This window comes from Carcharodon carcharias, chromosome 11 (genome assembly GCF_017639515.1).
Source record: "Carcharodon carcharias isolate sCarCar2 chromosome 11, sCarCar2.pri, whole genome shotgun sequence".
Taxonomy (NCBI): Eukaryota; Metazoa; Chordata; class Chondrichthyes; order Lamniformes; family Lamnidae; genus Carcharodon; species Carcharodon carcharias.
In genome coordinates, this window is record NC_054477.1 from 9,977,214 (window position 1) to 9,997,120 (window position 19,907).

The 19,907-nt window shown below is 44.2% G+C and overlaps 1 protein-coding gene across 1 annotated transcript in view; it reads left to right on the forward strand.

Annotated features, from left to right (window-relative positions):
* Positions 1-19,907, forward strand: part of rsf1a (remodeling and spacing factor 1a) — a 115,593-nt gene that overhangs the window by 52,201 nt on the left and 43,485 nt on the right. The window contains exons 3-4 of the mRNA XM_041198772.1: positions 3,742-3,834; positions 15,034-15,239. Of these exons, the coding sequence (XP_041054706.1) occupies positions 3,742-3,834; positions 15,034-15,239 (299 nt within the window). The remainder of the gene's footprint in view (positions 1-3,741; positions 3,835-15,033; positions 15,240-19,907) is intronic.

The window sequence follows — 19,907 nt, forward strand, 5'->3', positions numbered from 1 at the left end:
TGAGTTTGAACCCTTTGAACCACGTCCATCCACTGTACCTGTCAAAATGGTTTAGTATGACTATGGTGAATTTGTAAGCTTGAATAGCTCAAAACTGGACAGCAAAATTTGCTTACATAACAACAGTCACTGACTTTCAGAAAGCTAATGCAATGTATGTGAAGTATTTTGGATGTCCCTGAGATGCAATAAGCTGCTGCACAAATACAAGTCGTCTTAATAGTTCAAACCTGATACAAGTCAAAATTAAAAATAATCAACTTGAAACTTATTCTAAAATGCACGCAATCCTGGGGGTACATATTCGATATGTCTGCCTCTGACAAGAGAAAAAGTAGTTTTTGGTGGGCATCCTTCCCCTTTTCATTTCCATTTCATTGCATGCATGGAATGTTTCTTGTGTTGATCCGGGTCTGGTTATTTGTTGCTTGTAGTAACTCAGGGTGGCAGGGAGGAACATCATTGCTTATTCAACAATAGACTGTCTTGGTCAGAGAGATGAATTGACAAATGTGGGCTGTGAGTATCTGGTGGGCAGGGTGCTGTTTAAGTGACGTGTTTTTTTTTTAAAGTTTCCAGTCCTCGCTTCACCAGTGCAGAGGTATAGCAGTCCTGGTAGCTCTTCCAAATGGCCATTCTACTTGTCTGAGCCTATATGGTGACTGTCTGCAGACTACAGTGTACTTGACAGTCAATCCTGATGGTCAATCATGGTTAATTTAATGCTGGAGAGGGTGAAAGGGGCTGAATAGCTGCCTCCTGTTCCAATTACGTCTTTGATCAATCCACATGTATTTTCCAGTGGAATTTACTGGATTGTAATTGGGGAATTAAAAACTCCAGCAATTTTTTTCCCTCCTCTACTCCCTAATCCCATTTAATGCCCTGCTGTGACCCTGGCTTAGAACTTGACACCAGTGAGGGATTGACACTGTCTGGGGAGATGTTTTTAGTTCATGGGATATGGGTGCAACTAGAAAGGTCAACATTTGTTGTCCATTCCAAATTACTCCTGAGAAGGTGGTGGTGTGCCACCTTGTTGAACTGCTGGAGTCTCTATGATGAAGGTGCTCCTATAATGCCCTTAGGGAGAGATTTCCTAAATTTTGATCCAGTAGTGATGCAGGAATGGTGGTATGTATTGTAACTAGGGAATTTGCAGGTGAGCTGCATCTATTGTTCTTATCCTTCTAGGATGGTAGAGGTTGCAGGTTTAGAAGATGTTGCTGTGGAAGCCTTGTTGAGTTGCTGCACTGTACCTTGTAGATCAAGGTTGGGGAGCCCCTAGCCTGGGGGCCAGATCCTGCCCGTTGCACTTTTTCGTCCAGCCCGCAGGGAGATTTCAAAATCCGGCCCCGCGCCCCACCGCTGCCATGCTCTGATGCCTGAGCCTCAGCCCCAGTCACCAGAGGCCCAGGCTGTGGGGGGAGAGTGAGGCCCGAGATCCAGGGGTAGGAGCGCAGGGTGGCCACAGGAAGCCGCCAGCTGCTGATTGGATGGTGAAGTGTGAATAAGCAGGGGTGGAGAAGGAAGGGAGCAGGACACCGGGCTCCATCGGTGGCCCAGGATGGACTCAGCCCCTCTGGGAGTTGACCAGAGCCTTGGATTGTTGAATCATTGGCCTGGGCTACTTTGGGAATGGGACAAGAGTGGAAAAGGAGAGGGATAGAGAGAGAGAGAAAAAGAGAGACAGACAGACAAACTGGGAAAGGAGAGAGAGAGAGAGGGAGAATGCGAAAGAAAAGCAAGCAAAAAGTTAAGCGGAATTTCCGGAGTGCTGTGATTGAGACACAGAAGCTGTGCTACTCATTAAGGAAAAGCAAACTCAGCCATCGCATTAAAGCAATGGGTGAGTTGAATGTTTCTGTATTCTCTCTTTAAAAAATTAATTACGTTGGTTTTGTGTGTGTGACCCGCGACTGATTTTGTCCATGTGTGAGTGGCCCTTGATGAGAAAAAGGTTCCCCACCCCTGTTGTAGATGGCGCACACTGCAGCCACAGTGTGTTGGTGGTGGAGGAAATGAAGGTTTAAGGTAGGGTGCTGATTTAGCCGGATACTTTGTTCTGGATGGTGTTGAGCTTCTTGAGTGTTGTTAGAGCTGCACTCATCCAGGTAAGTGGAGATTATTCCATCAAACTCCTGATGCCTTGGATAGTGGAGAGTCAAAAATTGAGTCACTCACTGCGGAATTGCCAGCCTCTGACCTTCACTTGTAGCCACAGCATTATTTGCTGGTCTAGTTATGTTTCCGGTTAAGGAATAAGTAGGGGGGTTGTGATGCAGTAGTAATATCACTGTGCTAGCAATCCAGAGGCCCAGGCTAATGCTCTAGGGACATGGGTTCAAATCCCACCATGGCAGCTGGTGGAATCTGGAATATAAAGCTAGTCTCAGTACAACTATAGTCGATTGTAAAAACCCATCTGGTTCACTAATGGTTCCCATCTGGGAAGGAAATCTGCTGGTCTGGCCTACATGTGACTTCAAACCCACAATGTCTTTGACTCTTAACTGTCCTCTTAAATGGCCTAGCAAGCCACTTAATTCAAATGCAGTTAGAGATGGGCAACAATGCCCACATTGCCAATGATGCCCACATCTCATGAAAGAATAAAGAAAAAAGTACACATGCAAACATGAAATAAAGATAATTAGTGATCATATGCTGAGCAGTCCCAATGTATTCAGTGTATATATGTTTAGTAATTAGTGGTGGTCTTATTATGGATCATCCAAACTCTGCCTGCTGTGAGGCCACTCCCAACTTCCATATCATTAGGAGGCAAATGCCCCTTCACTTGTGGGGGGATGGGAACGAATGGTCAGCTCATAATGCATGTGCTCTGTTTGTAGTGCCACTACACTGGTTAAATTGGTACTTGACATCGCTATATTAAAATAAATTGCAGCCCCCATCCCTGCCAAACTTTAGGTTTATCAACTGCTCTGCCAGAGGAATTGCCTCAGCTGTCCTCCTGATCCATGGACTCTAGGTGCTTCCCAGTAACTCAGTGAATGGACAATCATTCATGCACAAGCCAGATAAGAGAGTGAGATTGGTTTGTCTAGACTGGGGTCATAGTCTCAAAATAAAGGTTTGGCCACGTAGGATTGAGATGAGGAGAAATTACTTCATTCATCACTTGTGAATCTTTAGAATCCTCTACCCTGGTGAGATGTGGATGTTTAGTCATTGAGTAATTTCAAGACAGACATTGATGGAATTTTTTGGGGCACTGAGGGAATTGAGACATATGGGAATAGAGAGGGGAAGTGTAGTTAATGTCAAAGTTTAGCCATCATGTTATTGAATGGAGAGCAGGCTCAAGAGGCCTGATGGGCTCCTACTCCTATTTTTTGTGTTGTAACTGCGCAGTTAAGGTGTGCATCACACTCATGCTCAGTCTTGCCAAAAATGCGTATCTCAGCATTAGGCCTCTGGATCGCAATTGGGACCTAATCCAGCCTGATAATCTCAGATGTGACCTGTTTGGCAGGGGACACTTGTATGCCTCCTCCTGCCTTCCCACATGACTGCACAGGTTGGAAATTGATCCCATTACCTGGGTCATATATCTTAGTAGTACTTTGCCTTTACAACAAAGTCATCATAGGGAAGCTTTTAAGGTCAAACTTTTAATTTCTGTGTTGATGGTTTTTCCCTGTTTTGCTTTAAAAAGTTTTTAAGTTTGACTTAAATGTAAACAGATTGTAAAATTATTTTTTTTATTTGAAACAGATTTGTTTGGAGTACAACAATACTTGGGCCTGGGAGATGGAAAAAATTGGCTACACTGAGATGGATGCTGAATGCAAACTTGGCCTCTTAAAGGTAATTTCTGAACACCAAGCAATTATTCTAGAGACATTGTGAGCATACGCATTCTGGTAATAACACAATAGTGTGTGAGGGATGCCAGTGCAGGGAAAGTGAATGTATTATCATCTGGAGTTAGTATTGAGCTGTTGGGCCTGGAATAATATCCTTGTAAAGTGTCAGAATTCCTTAATCCCAACCTCCTATTTTACTGCCACATCTTCATATTTCTCATACTTGCCATCTTTTTGAAGCAAAGTTCTTGCTTGTTGAATTGTATACCAGTTATTCTTTCCTCTTCTCTCTTCTACTCACGCCTTTGACCCCAGACTTTCTCTGCATTCTTTTCCTTTACTGAAGACTTTCTTGCTAGGGTATAGTTCAACGTGATCATCATTCCTATCTGAACTAAACCATGAGTGTCTTTAGGCTAGTCCCCATTGGCTAACTTTGTAGCTAAGCCTAATCTTGCTCTCGCTAACAATCATATGTATGTGCATCACTTATGTGTGCAGGCAAAATGGTGGTGTATAATGTCACTTGACTTGTAATCCAGGGGCCCAGGCTAACATGCTGGGGATAAGTGTTCAAATCCCACCACAGCAGCTGGTGGAATTTAAATTCGAGTAATAAAATCTGTAATTGAAAAGCATTCTCAGTAATGGTGGCCATGAAACTCTTGTCGATTGTTGTAAAAACGCATCTGGTTCATTAACGCCTTTAGGGAAGGAAATCTACTGCCTTTACCTGGTCTGGCCTACCTGTGACTCCAGATCCAGAGCAATGTGCTTGACTCTTAATGGCCTTCTACAATGTTGTGGCAAGCCACTCGGTTCAAGGGCAATTAAGGATGGGCAACACATGCTGGCCTTGCCAGCAACGCCCACATCCCATGAAAGAATAAATTTTTCAAAAACAGCCAGTAAAGATCACTGACAGAAATCAGAATTGGACCTGAGGATGAATGAGTTTTCTTCCTATCCATTGCTGTTGTAATCCTTCTAATTCAGCACAGACTGCCAATCAAATGTATAGCCTGCTAGCCTCCTCCAGTTTATTATTGCACCAAATGCCCTTCCTCGTTTGGCTAATGGAGGAAGCCAGAAGCCATCCTCAAATGTTTAGCAAAGGCGGGAATAAATGAGCATAATATAGGCAAAAGTAAAACCTCTCCAATTAGTTGCCTGCAATAATCATGACTTTTTGAATATATGCAGGAAGGCACTGCTTTATAATTTCTGACTCAGTTGCCTACTTGTTCAGTTTAAATTGCTTTGTAACTCAGTGTCTAAAATGTTAAGATTTGGGATTAGAATGGTTCGCATCAATGCATTACTACTTCAATTTTAGCCTTTAAAAAAATATCTTCTGCTAATTGCCAAGCAAAGATAAAAATTGAGATGAATTTCTGTTTATTAATAATGCAGTCATAAATAACTGTCTTAAGAATGAACTTATAATTTTGCTATAGATAGTGGAAGTCACTTTAGCCTCCTACAGGAGAAGAAAGAAAGACTTGCATTTATGCAGAGCCTTTCACAACCATAGGACACACCAGAGCACTTTACAACCAATTGAGTCCTTTTGTTTTAAACCCTACTTTCCTTTTTAATCACTTTTTCCTCTTATTCTGCGGAGGCCCTCTGTTATTTACCCTATAAAAGGCATGTCCAACCTGTGGCCCACGGGCTGCTATACGATCTGCCAGGCCTTTCTCTCCAGTCTGCGGACCCCCATGTCTAAAATGCGGTAAGTAAATGAAAAGATTCTGCGAGCTTCTGCTCCTCCAATTACAGGCCGTTTCTCTCCTGCATTTGCTGTTGATAGGCACGACAGCAACGGTGAGTCTGTTGGGGAGGGTAGGAGGTTTTCGGGGGGTTGGAAGAATCAGAGCGGCTGCCAAGCAGGGAGAGAGAGAACGACTACCGAAGCTGAGTTGGCGGGGTGGGTGGGTAGAGATTGACTATCGAGCCGGGGGGGGAAGAGAGCGACTGCCAAGCAGTGCATTCTCCATGGCAATGCCTCTACCAATCAGCACACTCTTCTCATTTGTTCCATTTACGTTTGCTGTTCTTGTGAATTGACCTGATGGGTGCAAGACAAAAAGCTTTGACAAAAAAGTCCCCTTTTTCAGCAGTACTCAAGCTCTCTACTACCAAATGGCTAAGAGTATGAATTCATATGAATGCAAACTAACGAGTAACATAAAAGTGATTGTAAAAGTTTCTTCAGGTATGTCATAAGGAAAAGATTACCAAGGGCAAATGTGGGTCCATTACAGGTGGAGAAAGGAAAATTTATAATGGAGAATAGGGGGAAACTAAACAATTACTGTGTGCCTGCCTTCATGGAGGAAAATACAGAAAATCTCCCTGAAATATAAGGGAACCAAGGGTCTAGTGAAAATGAGGAACTGAAAAATATTAGTATTAGGTAGTACTCAACCTTTTAATCCAATTAATTTTGATAAATCCCCTGGACCAGGTGTGCCATTTCCCAGAGTTTTGAAAGAGATGGCTATAAAGCTAGTGGATGCATTGGTCGTTATCTTTCAAAAGGGGGTTTTGCTTTTGCTTTGAGAAGAAAAAGAAAAACTGCTTGAGAAGGAAGACAGCAGCTTTTTTGCAGTCCAGAGACCGTCCAAAATAAATTCTATAGATCCTGGAAAGGTTCCTACAGACTGGAAAGTAGCAAATGTAACCCCACTATTTAAGAAAGGAGGGAGAGAGAAAGGTGAGAACTACAGACCTGTTAGTTTGATATCAGTCATATGGAAAATGTTAGAATCTATAATAAAGGATGTGATAACTGGAAAATAATGATATGATTGGGCAGAGTCAACATGGATTTATTAAAGGGAAATCATGTTTGACAAACCTGTTGGAGTTTTTTTGAGGATGTTACTTGTAGCATAGATAAAGGAGAACCAGTGGATGTGTATTTGGATTTTCAGGACACTAGTAAGCAAAATTATTCCACATTGAGAATTGATTAACAAACGGAAAGTAGTTTTACAACCGGGATAAGAGGAGTGTGCTGTTGATCTAACTCCACTACTCCATCTCTCTCTCAAAAAATGAAATAAAAATAGAAATGGAGGAATTTGGCCAAAAGTTAAAAGTCAGTGGTTCAAAGGCAAAGGATAGATGGTGGAGCTCTTGAAATGGTGTCCAGGTTATGTAGTTGGTGTCTCAGCACCGATCCGCGAAACAATCAGTGACTCTGGCAGTGCTTTCCAGGTGGACTCAAAGTACTCGAGGGTACTCTCTTCCAGCACGTAGAGCATCTCGGGAGCAGCTTATATTCCCTTCCAGTTGTGCACTGCCTCTGGACTACGAAAAGGCTGCTGTCCTCCTTCTCAAGCAGTTGGTCCTTCTCTCAAAGCAAAAACAAAACCAACACCCCTCCCTTTTTTTTATTTTGAAACGCAGTTCCAAGCATGTTTTTTTTTCAGAGCCATAAACCCATGTGAGCCCCGTGTACACAGTTGCCAGCGTCAAGAGGTTTACGTTTTTCACAACTGCTTAATTATGCTCCCTTGTAAAGGGATGATTTTTCCAGGAATAGCAATCAGTCCTGCGTTAACCCTTTCCGGGACAGTATCTTTTAAAACACACATTCTTCCAGAATGCCCTTCATCCTTGCAGATGAACCATTTTCTGTCATTAAAGTGTTCATGACAGTAGCAGTAAATGGGTCATTATCCGGATCGCAGGCTGTTAGCAGTGAGGTACTGCAAGGATCAGTGCTGGGACCACAACTGTCACAACCCATAAAAATGGTTTGGATGCGGGACCAAATGTAACATTTCCAAATTTGCTAATGACACAAAACTAGGTGGGGGGTGGGGGGAGGAATGTGAGTGGTGAGGAGGATGCAAGGAGGCTTCAAGGTAATTTGGACGGGCTAAGTGAATGGGCAAGGGCATGGAAAATGGAATATGATGTGAATAAGTGTGATATTATCCACTTTGATTAAAAAAACAGGCAGGATGTTTCTTAAATGAGAGGCTTGGAAGTGTTGATGTCCAAAAGGATCTGGGTGTCGTCGTTCATGAGGCACTAAAAGATGGTATGCAGGTGCAGCAATCAATAAGGAAGGCAAATGGTATGTTGGCCTTTGTTACAAGGGGAATTGAGTGTAGGAGTAAAGGTGTCTTGCTGCAATTGTATAGAGCCTTGGTGAGACTGCACCTGGAGTATTATGTACAGTTTTGATCTCCTCATCTAAAGATGGACATGCTTGCCATAGAGGTAGGTTCACCAGACTAATCCCTGGCTTAGCGGGATTGTTTTATAAGGGTAGATTGAGGAAACTGGGCCTGCATTCTCAAGAGTTTCGAAGAATGAGAGGTGACCTCATTGAAACTTAGAAAATTCTTACAGAGCGTGACAGGGTAGATGTGGATAGAATGTTTCCCCTGGCTGGTGAGTCCAGAACCAGGGGACACAGCCTCAGAATAAGAGACAGGCCATTTAGGACTGAGATGAGGAGGAATTTCTTCACTGAGGGTGGTGAATCTTAGGAATTCTCTACCCCTGTGGGCTGTGGAGGCTCAATCATTGAGCATATTCAAGACAGAAATTGGTAGATTTCTTGATACTATGACATTAAGGGATATGGGGATAGTGGAGGGAAAATAGCATAAGAGGTAGCTGATCAACCATGATCTGTTTGAATGGTAGAGCAGACTTGTCAGACCAAATGACCTACTCCTCCTACTTCCTATGTTACCTAGAGTGCCCTTTGTTCACAGGCCAGCAGACTTTGATGTGGAGCTTTATCTTTTCTTCTTTAATGATCACACCAAGCAAGGTTTCCTGCTCTGAAGAAGAGTCATACGGACACAACGTTAACTCTGTTTCTCTTATCTACATGCTGTCAGACCTGCTGAGGTTCTCCAGCATCTTCTATTTTAATTTTGGGTTTCCTGTTCAGTAATAGAAGTGCTGTCTATTTCTTTTTTCCCCCTCGGAGACATCACAACACAACCTGTTGCTGTTGTCTTATACACAGCTGATGGTGATCAGAGGCAGCTGTGATCAAGCACCCCTTGACATTAATTCAACCCAGTCAGCTAAAAGGCAGTTCAGCGTTCCTCTGTGCACTTCTGTTTCGTTCACAAAGACAAATAAAGATTTATCACATATGTCTATTTCTCCTCTCATGATCTGCCCCTTATCTGAAGCATTGGATTTATAAACCCCCTTGCATGCTTAATCAGGGTACCTGTGACAACTCAGAGCCAAACTGGCTGCCACGCTCCACTGCCACCCCAACAGAGGATGATGCGTAGAGAAAATGTTACTGAACTAATAATCCAGAGGTCCAGGCCGATACTTTGGGGACATGGGTTGAAACCCCACTGTGGCAGCTGGCGGCATTTAAATTCAGTTAATAAATCTGGAATTAAAAGCTAGTCTCAGTAATCATGACCATGAAACTAGTGATTGTTGTAAAAACCCATTTGGTTCATTAAAGTTGTGAAGGTCACAGCCGATGTTAATTGTTGTGCAAACCAAATCCCAGAGGGAAACTTGGCTTACAGGTCATAGCCTTTCTTTTTATATTCTGAAAGCAAGGAGATGATGTACTGATCTCAGCAGTAAGAAGTCCAGTAACACTTCTGGTATTTTAAAAAGTATAAGTTTTAACAAAAATAAAAGAACTTAAGCACTCAAGATTCCAGTTACACAATTAAGGTTAGTCTTACAAAACACTCCCCCAAAAACCCACTTCAGAATAAAAGTGCCTGTTTCAACCCAAGACTTTTCTAGTTTGACTGGATGGTTTATTCACACTGCATCATCCCCCAGCCCAGAGCTCCAGCTATAGTTAAACAGCTCCAGCTATCTCCATAGCTCCAGCTCAACTGCTACTCCAGCTATCTGCAGTAACTCTACCTCTAATTCCCCATTGATATTCAAACAAACCCTCCACTTACCTAAAAATGCAAATGTTAGATCTAACCTATTTACTTGTACCTCAAAATTAACACCTCTGTCCTTTCATGTTTAAACCCCCCGCACCCCCCAAACAACCTGACTCCCATCAGGTTGAACTTATGAACTTATATTTCACCCCTTTCCTATTTCTGCTTAGTTCTGTTGAAGGGTCATGAAGACTCAAAACGTCAACTTTGTTCTTCTCCGCCGATGCTGCCAGACCTGCTGAGTTTTTCCAGGTATTTCTGTTTTTGTTCTGACTCCTATCAAGTTCTGCGCAGCTTAGTTAAATCTCTCTCTCTCTCGCACGCATGCACACACCTCTGACTTCTTTACAAAATAACACAATATCCCCCAAAAATATTTTTTTAAAAACATCCATTCTCACAATGTCCTTTAGCGAAGGAAATCTGCCATCCTTACCCAGGCTGGCCTACAGGTGACTCCAAACCCACAGCAACGTGGTTAACTCTTGATTGCTTAGCAAGCAACACAGTTGTACCAAACTGCTACTGAAAGGTCTAAAAGGAATAAAACCAGATAGACCACTACCATTGACCTAAATACACTTGCCAAAGAGCTTTTTTCTGTGCTGTAGACCTCTAAGACATGCTGCCCAGTTGACTCTTCAAAGCCCTCCTTACTAACTTCTGGAGATTTGTGTCAAAATTTGGGAAAGCTGTCCCACAGACTAGTCGAGCAAAAGCCTGACATAGTCACACTCATTTAATCATGCCTTACAGCCAATGTTCCTGACTCCTCCATCACCACTCCGGGGTATGTCCTGTCGCACCGGCAGGACACCCTCAACAGAAGTGGCAGCACAGTGATAAACAGTGACAATGGAGTTGCCTCTGGAGTCCTCAGCATTGACTCCGGACTCCATGAAGTCTCATAGAATCAGGGCAAGCAAACCTCCTGCTGATTACCTGCCCTCCCTGAGCTGTTCAATGTTGAACACCACCACTTGGAAGAAGCACCTGAAAGTAGCAAGGGCTAAGGATGTACTCTTACTGGGGGACATCAATGCCCATCACCAAATGTTGCCTGATGGCACCATGATGGACTGAGCTGGTCAAGTCCCGAAGAACATATCTGCCAGACAGTACCTTCAGTATGTGATGAGAGAACCAACAAGAGGGAAAAACCTACTTGACCTTGCCCTCACCAGTCTACATGACGCAAATGCCTTTGTCCATGACAGTATTGGCAAGAATGACCACTGCACAGTCCTTGTAGATACAAAGTCCCATCCTCACATTGAGGATACCCTCCATTGTATTGTGTGGCACTACCACCATGCTACAGAACAGATCTAGTAATTCTGGGCATTCATAAGGTGCTGTGGGCCGTCAGCAGCAGCAGAATCGTATTCGAGCACAATCTGTAACCTTGTGGCTCGGCCTATCCCCCCACTCTACCATTACCATCAGGCTGGAAGATCAACCCTGGTTCAATGAAACATGCAGGTGAGTATGCCAGGAGCAGCACCAGACACACCTAAAAGTGAGGTGTGAACCAGTTGAAGCTACAACACACAGGATTACGTGCAAGCTAAACAGCAGAAACATGTGATAGAGCTAAGTGATCCCACAGCCAACAGATCAGATCTAAGTTCTGCAGTCTGGCCACATTCAGCCATGAGTGGTGGTGCACAATTAAACAACACAAAGAGGAAGCTCCACAAATATCCCTGCTGTCAATGATGGCAGAGCCCAGCACATCAGAGCAGATGCCAAGGCTGAAATATTTGCAACTATCGTCAGCCAGAAGTGCCAAGTGAATGATCCATCTCATCCTCCTCCTGAGGTCCCCAGCATCATAAATGCCAGTCTTCAGTCAATTTGTTCATTCCGTGTGATAACAAGAAACAGGTGAAGGCACAGGATACAGAAAGTCAATGGGCCCTGACAACATCCCAACAGTAGTGCTGAAGCTATATGTTCCAGAACTAGTTGCACCACAGCAAGCTGTTTCAATACAACCGCAACACTGGTATCTGCCTGACGATGTGAAAAATTGACCAAAAATGTCCTTCCATCAAAAAGCAGGAAGAATCCAATTCAGCCAATTGCCTCCCCATCAGTCTACTGTCAATCATCAACAAAGTGACAGAAGGTGTTGTCAACAATGCTATCAAGCGGGATTTATTCAGAAATAACCTCACTAATGCTCGTTTTGGGTTCTGCTGGGGCCACTAGGCTACTGACCTCTTTACAGCCTTGGTCCAAACATGGACGAAAGAGCTGAAGGTGAGATGAGAGTGACTGCCTTTGACATCAAGGCAACATTTGACCAAGTGTGGCATCAAGGATCTCTCGCGAAATTGAACTCAATGAGAATGGGGGGAAAGCTCCCCGCTGGTTGGAGTCATACCTTTAACACAAAAGAAGATGGTTGTGGTTGTTGGAGGTCAATCATCTCATCTCAATCCCAGACACTGCTGTAGGAATTCCTTGGGGCAGTGTCATAAGCCCAACCATCTTCAGCTGTTTCATCAATGATGCTCGCTCCATCAAAGGTCAGAAGTGGGGATGTTTGCTTGTTATTGCAGTGTTCTGCACCATTCGTGACTCTGCAGATGCTGTATGTGCACATAGACAATTTCAGTAAGTCCTGGCCAATATTCTAGATTGGGCTGATAATGGCAAGTAACATTCGCAGCAAAAAATGACCATATCCAACTGGAGAAAATCTAACCATTTCTCTTTCACTTTCAACACTTAATCACTTGCTATCGCTTAATCCTCTTCCATCGGCAGTCATGGAGATTGGGAGAAGAACTCTCGCACTCCCCTCCACCCCCAACCTCAGGAATGTGACAGTTTTAACTATCTTCAACATGCTGTGGAAGCTGTTGGGGTATTTCTCCCTTGTCCATAGCAGGAAAAATTCCTGACATGCGTTCTTCTGAATTGCCTACTTCCCTTGACTGAGGAAATCCTCCCAGAGACATCATGGCTTTAAATCTTCAACGGAACATCCAACATTGGTCTTTGTTGCCAGACAAATCCATGAAAAATTTCAAGACCAATACCAGGAAATCTTCATCACATTCATCGATCTGACAAAAAACATTTGACTCAGTAAGTGAATAGGCTCTTTATATTGTGCTCCAAAGATCTGGACATCCAAGAAACTTCTTCACAAATCTGCAGTTGCTTCATGATGATATGACTGTAACTGTCTTGAGTGGGAGTTCTGAAACAGATGTCTTCAAAAGCTGAGTTAGGGTCAAGCAAGGCTGAGATAGCCCCCGAACTGTTTACAATCTACCTGACGATGATTATTCACCTCACCAAAGGTAAACCCCCTCTGGTGTCAGTAATAAATACCATCTAGATGGAAAACTTCAACTTCAGTTGCCTCCATGCTAGAACTGACCACCATAAATATATACGATCTACAGTTTGTGGATGACGGCAATGTTTTTGCCCACCGTGCACCAGATTTAGAAGCCACTCTCTATCTCTTTAGTTCTTCATACAAGAAACTTGCCCTGACCTTGAATGTTGCCAAAAGAACTCGCATATCAATCCACACTCGGTAGACTCTGGAACACGTTGAGCACTTCCCACAGCTTGGCAGCAGGAGTGTGATGGAATACTTGCCTGGATGAATGCAGCTCCATCAACACTCAAGAAGCTCCAGGACAAAGCAGTTGACGTGATTAGTGACCCAGCCACCACCTTAAACATTCACTCCCTCCACCAGCGCCAGCTGTATGTACCATATACAAAATGCACTGCATCAACTCACTAAGCTTCCCTCGACATCACCTTCTAAACCCGCGACATCTACCACAGCAGCTGTATGGGAGCATCACCTGCAAGTTCCCCTTTAAGCCACACAACATCCTGACTTGGAACTATGTCGCCAATCCTTCAGTGTCGCTGGGAACCCTTGGAACTGAACTGCACTGTGGGTGTGCCTACACCCAGATGGACTGCAGCAATTCAAGGAGATGGCTTACCTCCATCACCTCTAAGGCCATTAGGGATGGGCAACAAATACTGGCCATGAAGGAATAAGAAAAAACTCCCTAGTACCTTAAAGTAGCATGAATGGATGTATACTTCAGTGCACAGGAAATCAAATTGAATCTCCTATCACCTGTCCCAGCCAATTCAGGGAAGCCAAAACCAGCTAATGGCGTCTCAACTGCTGATAACGGGCAGATGGAACCTTGTCCACCTCAGTTCTATGTGAGGCAGTGGTCTTACCAGCTGAACCACAAATGTAAATTTAGGTTGTCTATTTCCTGCTTTTTATTAGTTTTCTTCTTCGTTCCTTGAATTTGTGGCAGTACCATTCTATGTGCACAGGCACCTTGAGCAAGTTGGTCACTTTCATGCATAACCTCTTAAGTTGTGCAACTGTTGGGGAGAGGTGTGTTAACAGTTTAACCCCAGTTTGTCCTTTTCTGACACCACCTATCCTTGCCAGCTGGGGTTCAGTAGTTCAAAAACAATGTGTGATTTGATTTTCCTTTGTCTTGGGTACTAGGGGAAATTGCTATCTGTAGCCACTGCACTGGCTGTCATTAGCCATCCTGGCACAGATGGGGTATTTGAGACAAATACCTTTTCTGTTCTGTGTAGTTCACGAAGTAGTAAATTGAGCCATTGGAGGAGGGTTTCCGTAGAGCAGCTTTTACACATTGTACTTTTGTCCCTGTTATTTTAACAAAAATTCAGAGCGCAAGTGAGTCAATAAGAATGACATGAAGCTTTTGGATTGTCGAAAAAACACAACTGGTTCACTCATGTATCCTTTTAAGATGGCAACCTGCTGTCCTTTTTGGCTCTGGCCTGTATGTGATTCCGGGCCTATTGCCCTTTCAAATGGCCTACCAAACCACTTGATTGTTGGAACAAGTGATGGGCAATAAATTTCAGTCTTATCAGTGACACCCCAAGAATAGATACTTTAAAAAAAAGTGCTTTGCTAGGAGTGGATGATTGAATCAATTCTCCCACATCTCAATGTAAAGACACGTATTGCTTGTCATCTTAAGTGAATAGTGAAATTCTGCTCAGGAATGAAGGAGGGAAGCTCCAGAATAGCCTGCCCAGATTCTGTCCTTTACGCACACGTGCACAAATTGGCTTTACCCCAGCTATGCACTTTTCTTCTTCTCTCCTGCCTCGTGCAACTACTGGGTCCAATTTTATCATCAATATTGGTGTCCAGATTGGTGAATGCTTCACAGACCTGGAACTTGCTGTTTTATGGAGATACAGTACTAACAGTGTCCTTTCTTTTTCAGTATCTCTGTGAATGCCAGTTTGATGACAATTTGAAATTCAAGAATGTGCTAAATGAAGAGGAGCCAGATGCTATGCGCATCCATCCAATTGGGCGTGACAAGGATGGCCTAATGTACTGGTACCAATTGGACCAAGAGTTCAATGTCCGATTGTACACAGAAGAACAAGATGATCAAGATGGCACTTCATGGAAGCTCATTGTAAGGTATGGTGAGGGTGGGAGAGTGAATTTTTTGTTGCGTTTCTTGTGGTTAGTTTATGCTTTTGGAGGAAACCTGGAATTCCTCAGTATTAAAAAGGGATGGCTGGGTGGCAGCGCCACCTTAGGAAGTGGTAACCTCAATAGCGCTGGGAAGAAGAAACTGGGAATTTGAGTGAATACAATTGCTTGGGATGTACATGGTATGACTCAATGAGGTGAAGAAAAAGGCAGGCAGGGCATCTGAAATTTAAAACCAAGTTAATTCTCTTGATTTGAACGTTGCTGGCAAGACTGACCCATCTCTAGTTACCCCTGAAGATGATGTTCCCATGCACCTGCTGCCTTGCAGAAGATGGTGGAGAACATCCCAAAGATTTCTATGGACAAAGTGTATGCTTCTATAAATACACTACTACTAAATTTTACAATTAAAATGACCACTCCATATAAAAACAGGGAGGCCATTTAGTCCTTTGAACCTGTTCTGCCATTCAAGAGATCATGGCTGATCTGCAATCTAACTCCACATACCTCCCCTTTCCCCATAAGCCTCAATAGATTTTTAATATTCAAAAGATATCAATGTCGAGTTTATTTAACCCACCCGCCTCCAGTACAGATGCATCTGTGGCAGGCAGGTTGGTGAGGATAAGGTCAAGTAAGTTTTTCCCTCTTGTTGATTCCCTCATCACCTGCCATAGACCCAGTCTAGCAGCTATGTCCATTTAAGACTTGGTCAGCTTGGTCAATAGTGGTGCTACTGAGCCACTCATGGTAATGGCCACCACCCAGAGTACACTCTGCACCCTTGCCATCCTCAATTCTTGACCTGATGCTATGAGACTTCACGGGGGGGTCATAATCCATCTTGAGGACTCCCAGGGTAACTCCCTCCTGATTGTATGTGATGGTGGTACCTGGGACATGATCTGTAAGGTATGATTCCATGAGTATGACTATGTCAGGCTGTGAGACAGCTCTCCCAATTTTGGCACAAGCCCCCCACCACCGGTCAGCAGGGCTGGGTTTGCTGTTGTCATTTCTAGTGCCTAGGTCATGGTCTATCCGGTTTTATTCCTTTTTATTAACTTGATAGTGGTTTGATCCAACTGAGTGGCTTGCAGAGGGCATTTAAAAGTCAACCACCTTGCTGTAGTCACATGTAGGCCAGATGGCAGATTCCCTACCCTAAAGGACATTAGTGAACAAGATGGGTTTTTACGACAATTGACAATGGTTTCATTTTTTTTAATTCAAATTGCACCATCTGATGTGGTGGGATTTGAATCTGGGTCCCCAGAGCATTACCCTGGGATCTGAATTACCAGTCCAGGGACAATACCCTGACGCCACCACCTCCCCAGTGAGAGTGACTGTCCTTGACATCAAGGCAGCATTTGACCCAGTGTAGCATCAAGGAGCCCTAGCTAAACTGGAGTCGATGGGAATCGATGTGGGGGGTGGGGGATTACTCTCCACTGGTTGAAGTCATACCTAGCACAAAGGAAGATGATTGTGGTTGTTGGAGGTCAATCATCTCAGTCCCATGGCGTCACTGCTGTAGTTCCTCAGGGTAGTGTCTTAGGCCCAACTATCTCCAGCTGCTTCATCAATAACCTTCCTTCCATCATAAGGTCAGATGTGCTTGCTGACAGTTGCACAATATTCAGCACCATTTGCGTCTTCTCAGGTACTGAAGCAGTTCATGTCCAAATGCATCAAGACCTGGACAATATCCAGGCTTCGACTGACAAGGAGCGAGTAACATTCGCACCTCAAGTGCCAGGCGATGACCATTTTCAACAAGAGAGAATCTAACCATTTCCCCATGACATTCAATGGCATTACCATCACTGAATCCCCCGCTGTCAACATCCTGGGAACATTTGACCCAGTGTGGCTTCCATTGACCAGAAACTGAACTGGACTAGCCATATAATATTGTGGCTACAAGATCAGGTCAGAGGCTAGGAATCCTGTGGTGAGTAACTCACCTCCTTACTCCCCAAAACCTGTTGACCATCTGCAAGGCACAAGTCAGCAGTGTGATGGAATACTCTCTGCTTGCCTGGATGAATGCAGCTCCAATGAAGCTTGACACCACCTAGGACAAAGCAGCCTACTTGATTGGCACCCCTTCCACAAACATTCATTCCCTTCACCACCAACGAAGACTGGCAGCAGTGCATACCACCTACAAGATGCACTGCAGGGATTCACCAAGGCTCCTGAGACAGCACCTTCCAAACCCACAACCACTACCATCTAGAAGGACAAGGCCAGCAGATATATGGGAACACCACCACTTGGAAGTTCGCCCAAAGTCACTCACCATCCTGACTTGGAAGTATATTGCTGTTAAATCCTGGAACTTCCTCCCTGGGTGTACCTGCACCACATGGACTGCAGCGGTTCAAGAAGGCAGTTCACCACCGCCTTCTCGAGGGCAAATAGGGATGGGCAATAAATGCTGGCCCAGCCAGCGAAGCCCACATCCCATGAATGAATAAAAACATGTTCTCTAGTACCTTGGAACAGTGACCATTCATTTCGTGATTGTAGAATGGAGTGTGTCCATGCTACTTGGCAATTCTGAGCAACATATCCAAACTTGTCTAACATTCACTGCCTGATTATTGCAGCACAGCCTGTAAAGCAGTCAGGAATGCACTGCCTGAAATGTAGTGGAGGAAGCAGATTCAATAGTAACTTTGAAAAGAAAAAAGAAAGACTTGCATTTATATGCTACCTCATTTCTTGACCACCTGACATCTCAAAAGTACTTTACAGCCAGTAAAGTACTTTTGAAACGTAGTCACTGTTTTTTATATCCTTCTACAGGATGCAGGCATTGCTGGCCATCCCTTTTTTTAAGTTTATTTGTTCATGGGATGTTGCTGTTGCTGGCTAGGTCAGCATTTATTGCCCATCCTTAATTTCTCTTGACTGCCACATCCTTGAACTGCTGCAGTCCATCTGGTGCAGGTACACCCACAGTGCTGTTGGGAAGGCAGTCCCAGTGACCCTGAAGGGATGGCAATATAATTCCAAGTCAGGATGGTGTGTGGCTTGGAGGAGAACTTATATGTGGTGCTCCCATGCATCTGCTGCCCCTGTCCTTCTAGGTAGAGGTCATGGGCTTGGAAGGTGCTGCTGTAGGAGCCTTGGTGAGTTGCTGCAATGCATCTGTGGATGGTGTACACTGCTGCCACCGTGCATTGGTGCTGGAGGGGGTGAATGTTTACGATGGTGGATGGGACTCATCCAGCTGGCGGCTTTCTCCTTGATGATGTCGAACTTTGAGTGTTATTGGAGCAGCACTCATCCAGGCAAGTGGAGAGTATTCCATCGCTCTCCTGACTTCAGCAAGGCTTCTTCGACAGCACCTTCCAAACCCACAACCACTACCATCTAGAAGGACAAGGGCAGCAGATAGGTGTGAACACCACCACCTGCAAGTTCCCCTCCAAGCCACTCACCATTCTGACTTGGGAATATTGTCATTCCTTCACTGTTGTTGGGTCAAGATCCTGGAACCCCCTTCCTTACAGCACTGTGGGTGTACCTACACCACATGGACTGCAGCAATCCAAGAAGGCAGCTCACCAACACCTTCTCAAGGGTAACTAAGGATGGGCAATAAATGCTGGCACAGCCAGCGAAGCCCACATCCCACGTATGAATGAGAAAAACCCTTGTGCCTTGTAGATGGTGGACAGGCTTTGGGGCGTCAGGAGATGAGTTACTGCAGGATTCCTAGCTTCTGACCTCTTGTAGCCAATGTTTGATAGTGAGGGATTCAGCAATGGTAATACCAATGAATGTCAAAGGGCAATAGTTGGATTCTGTCATGTTGGAGATGGTCATTGCCTAACATTTGTGTGGCACGAATGGTTTTTGCTACCTATAGCCTGAGCCTGAATGTTGTCCAGGTCTTACTGCATATGGACACTAACTCCTTCAGTATCTGAGGAGTTGTGAATGGTGCTAAACATCCCCACTTCTGACCTTATTTATGTAAAGTTTTTAATATAACAAAACATCCTAAGGCATTTTGCAGGAGCGTTATCAAACAAAATTTGATACTGAGCTGCATACAAAGATATTGGGGCTGGAGATGAAAAGTTTGGTCAAAGAGGTAGGTCTTAGGGAGCATCGTAAAGGGGAAGCAACAGAGTTGCAGAAGTTTGGGACAGGGCAGGGTTATAATCCGAGCCCCTAGGCAGCTAAAGGCACGCCAGCATTGGTATAGCAATTAAAACAGGAAAGTGGAGGACTACGAAAGGGATGTCTGGCTGAAAGAGGTTACAGAGATGGGAGGGAAAAGCCATGGAGGGATCTGTAAACAAGCATGAGAATTCTAAATGAGGCATTGCTTAACTGAGAGGCATTGTAGGTCAGAGAGTACAGGGGAACTGAGTGATTTCATAGGTGAACTGGCCTTCACCAGGTTGATTTCGTGGGGTGGAGAGGCTGTCTTATGAGGAAAGCTTGGACAGGTTGGGCCTGTATCCATTGGAGTTTTTAAGAATGAGAGGTGATTTTACTGAAACATTTACAATCCTGATGGGGCTTGATAGGGTGGATGCTGAAAGGGTGTTTTCCCTTGTCGGAGAGACTGGAACTAAGGGATATAGTTTAAAAATAAGGGGCCTCCCATTTAAGATGGAG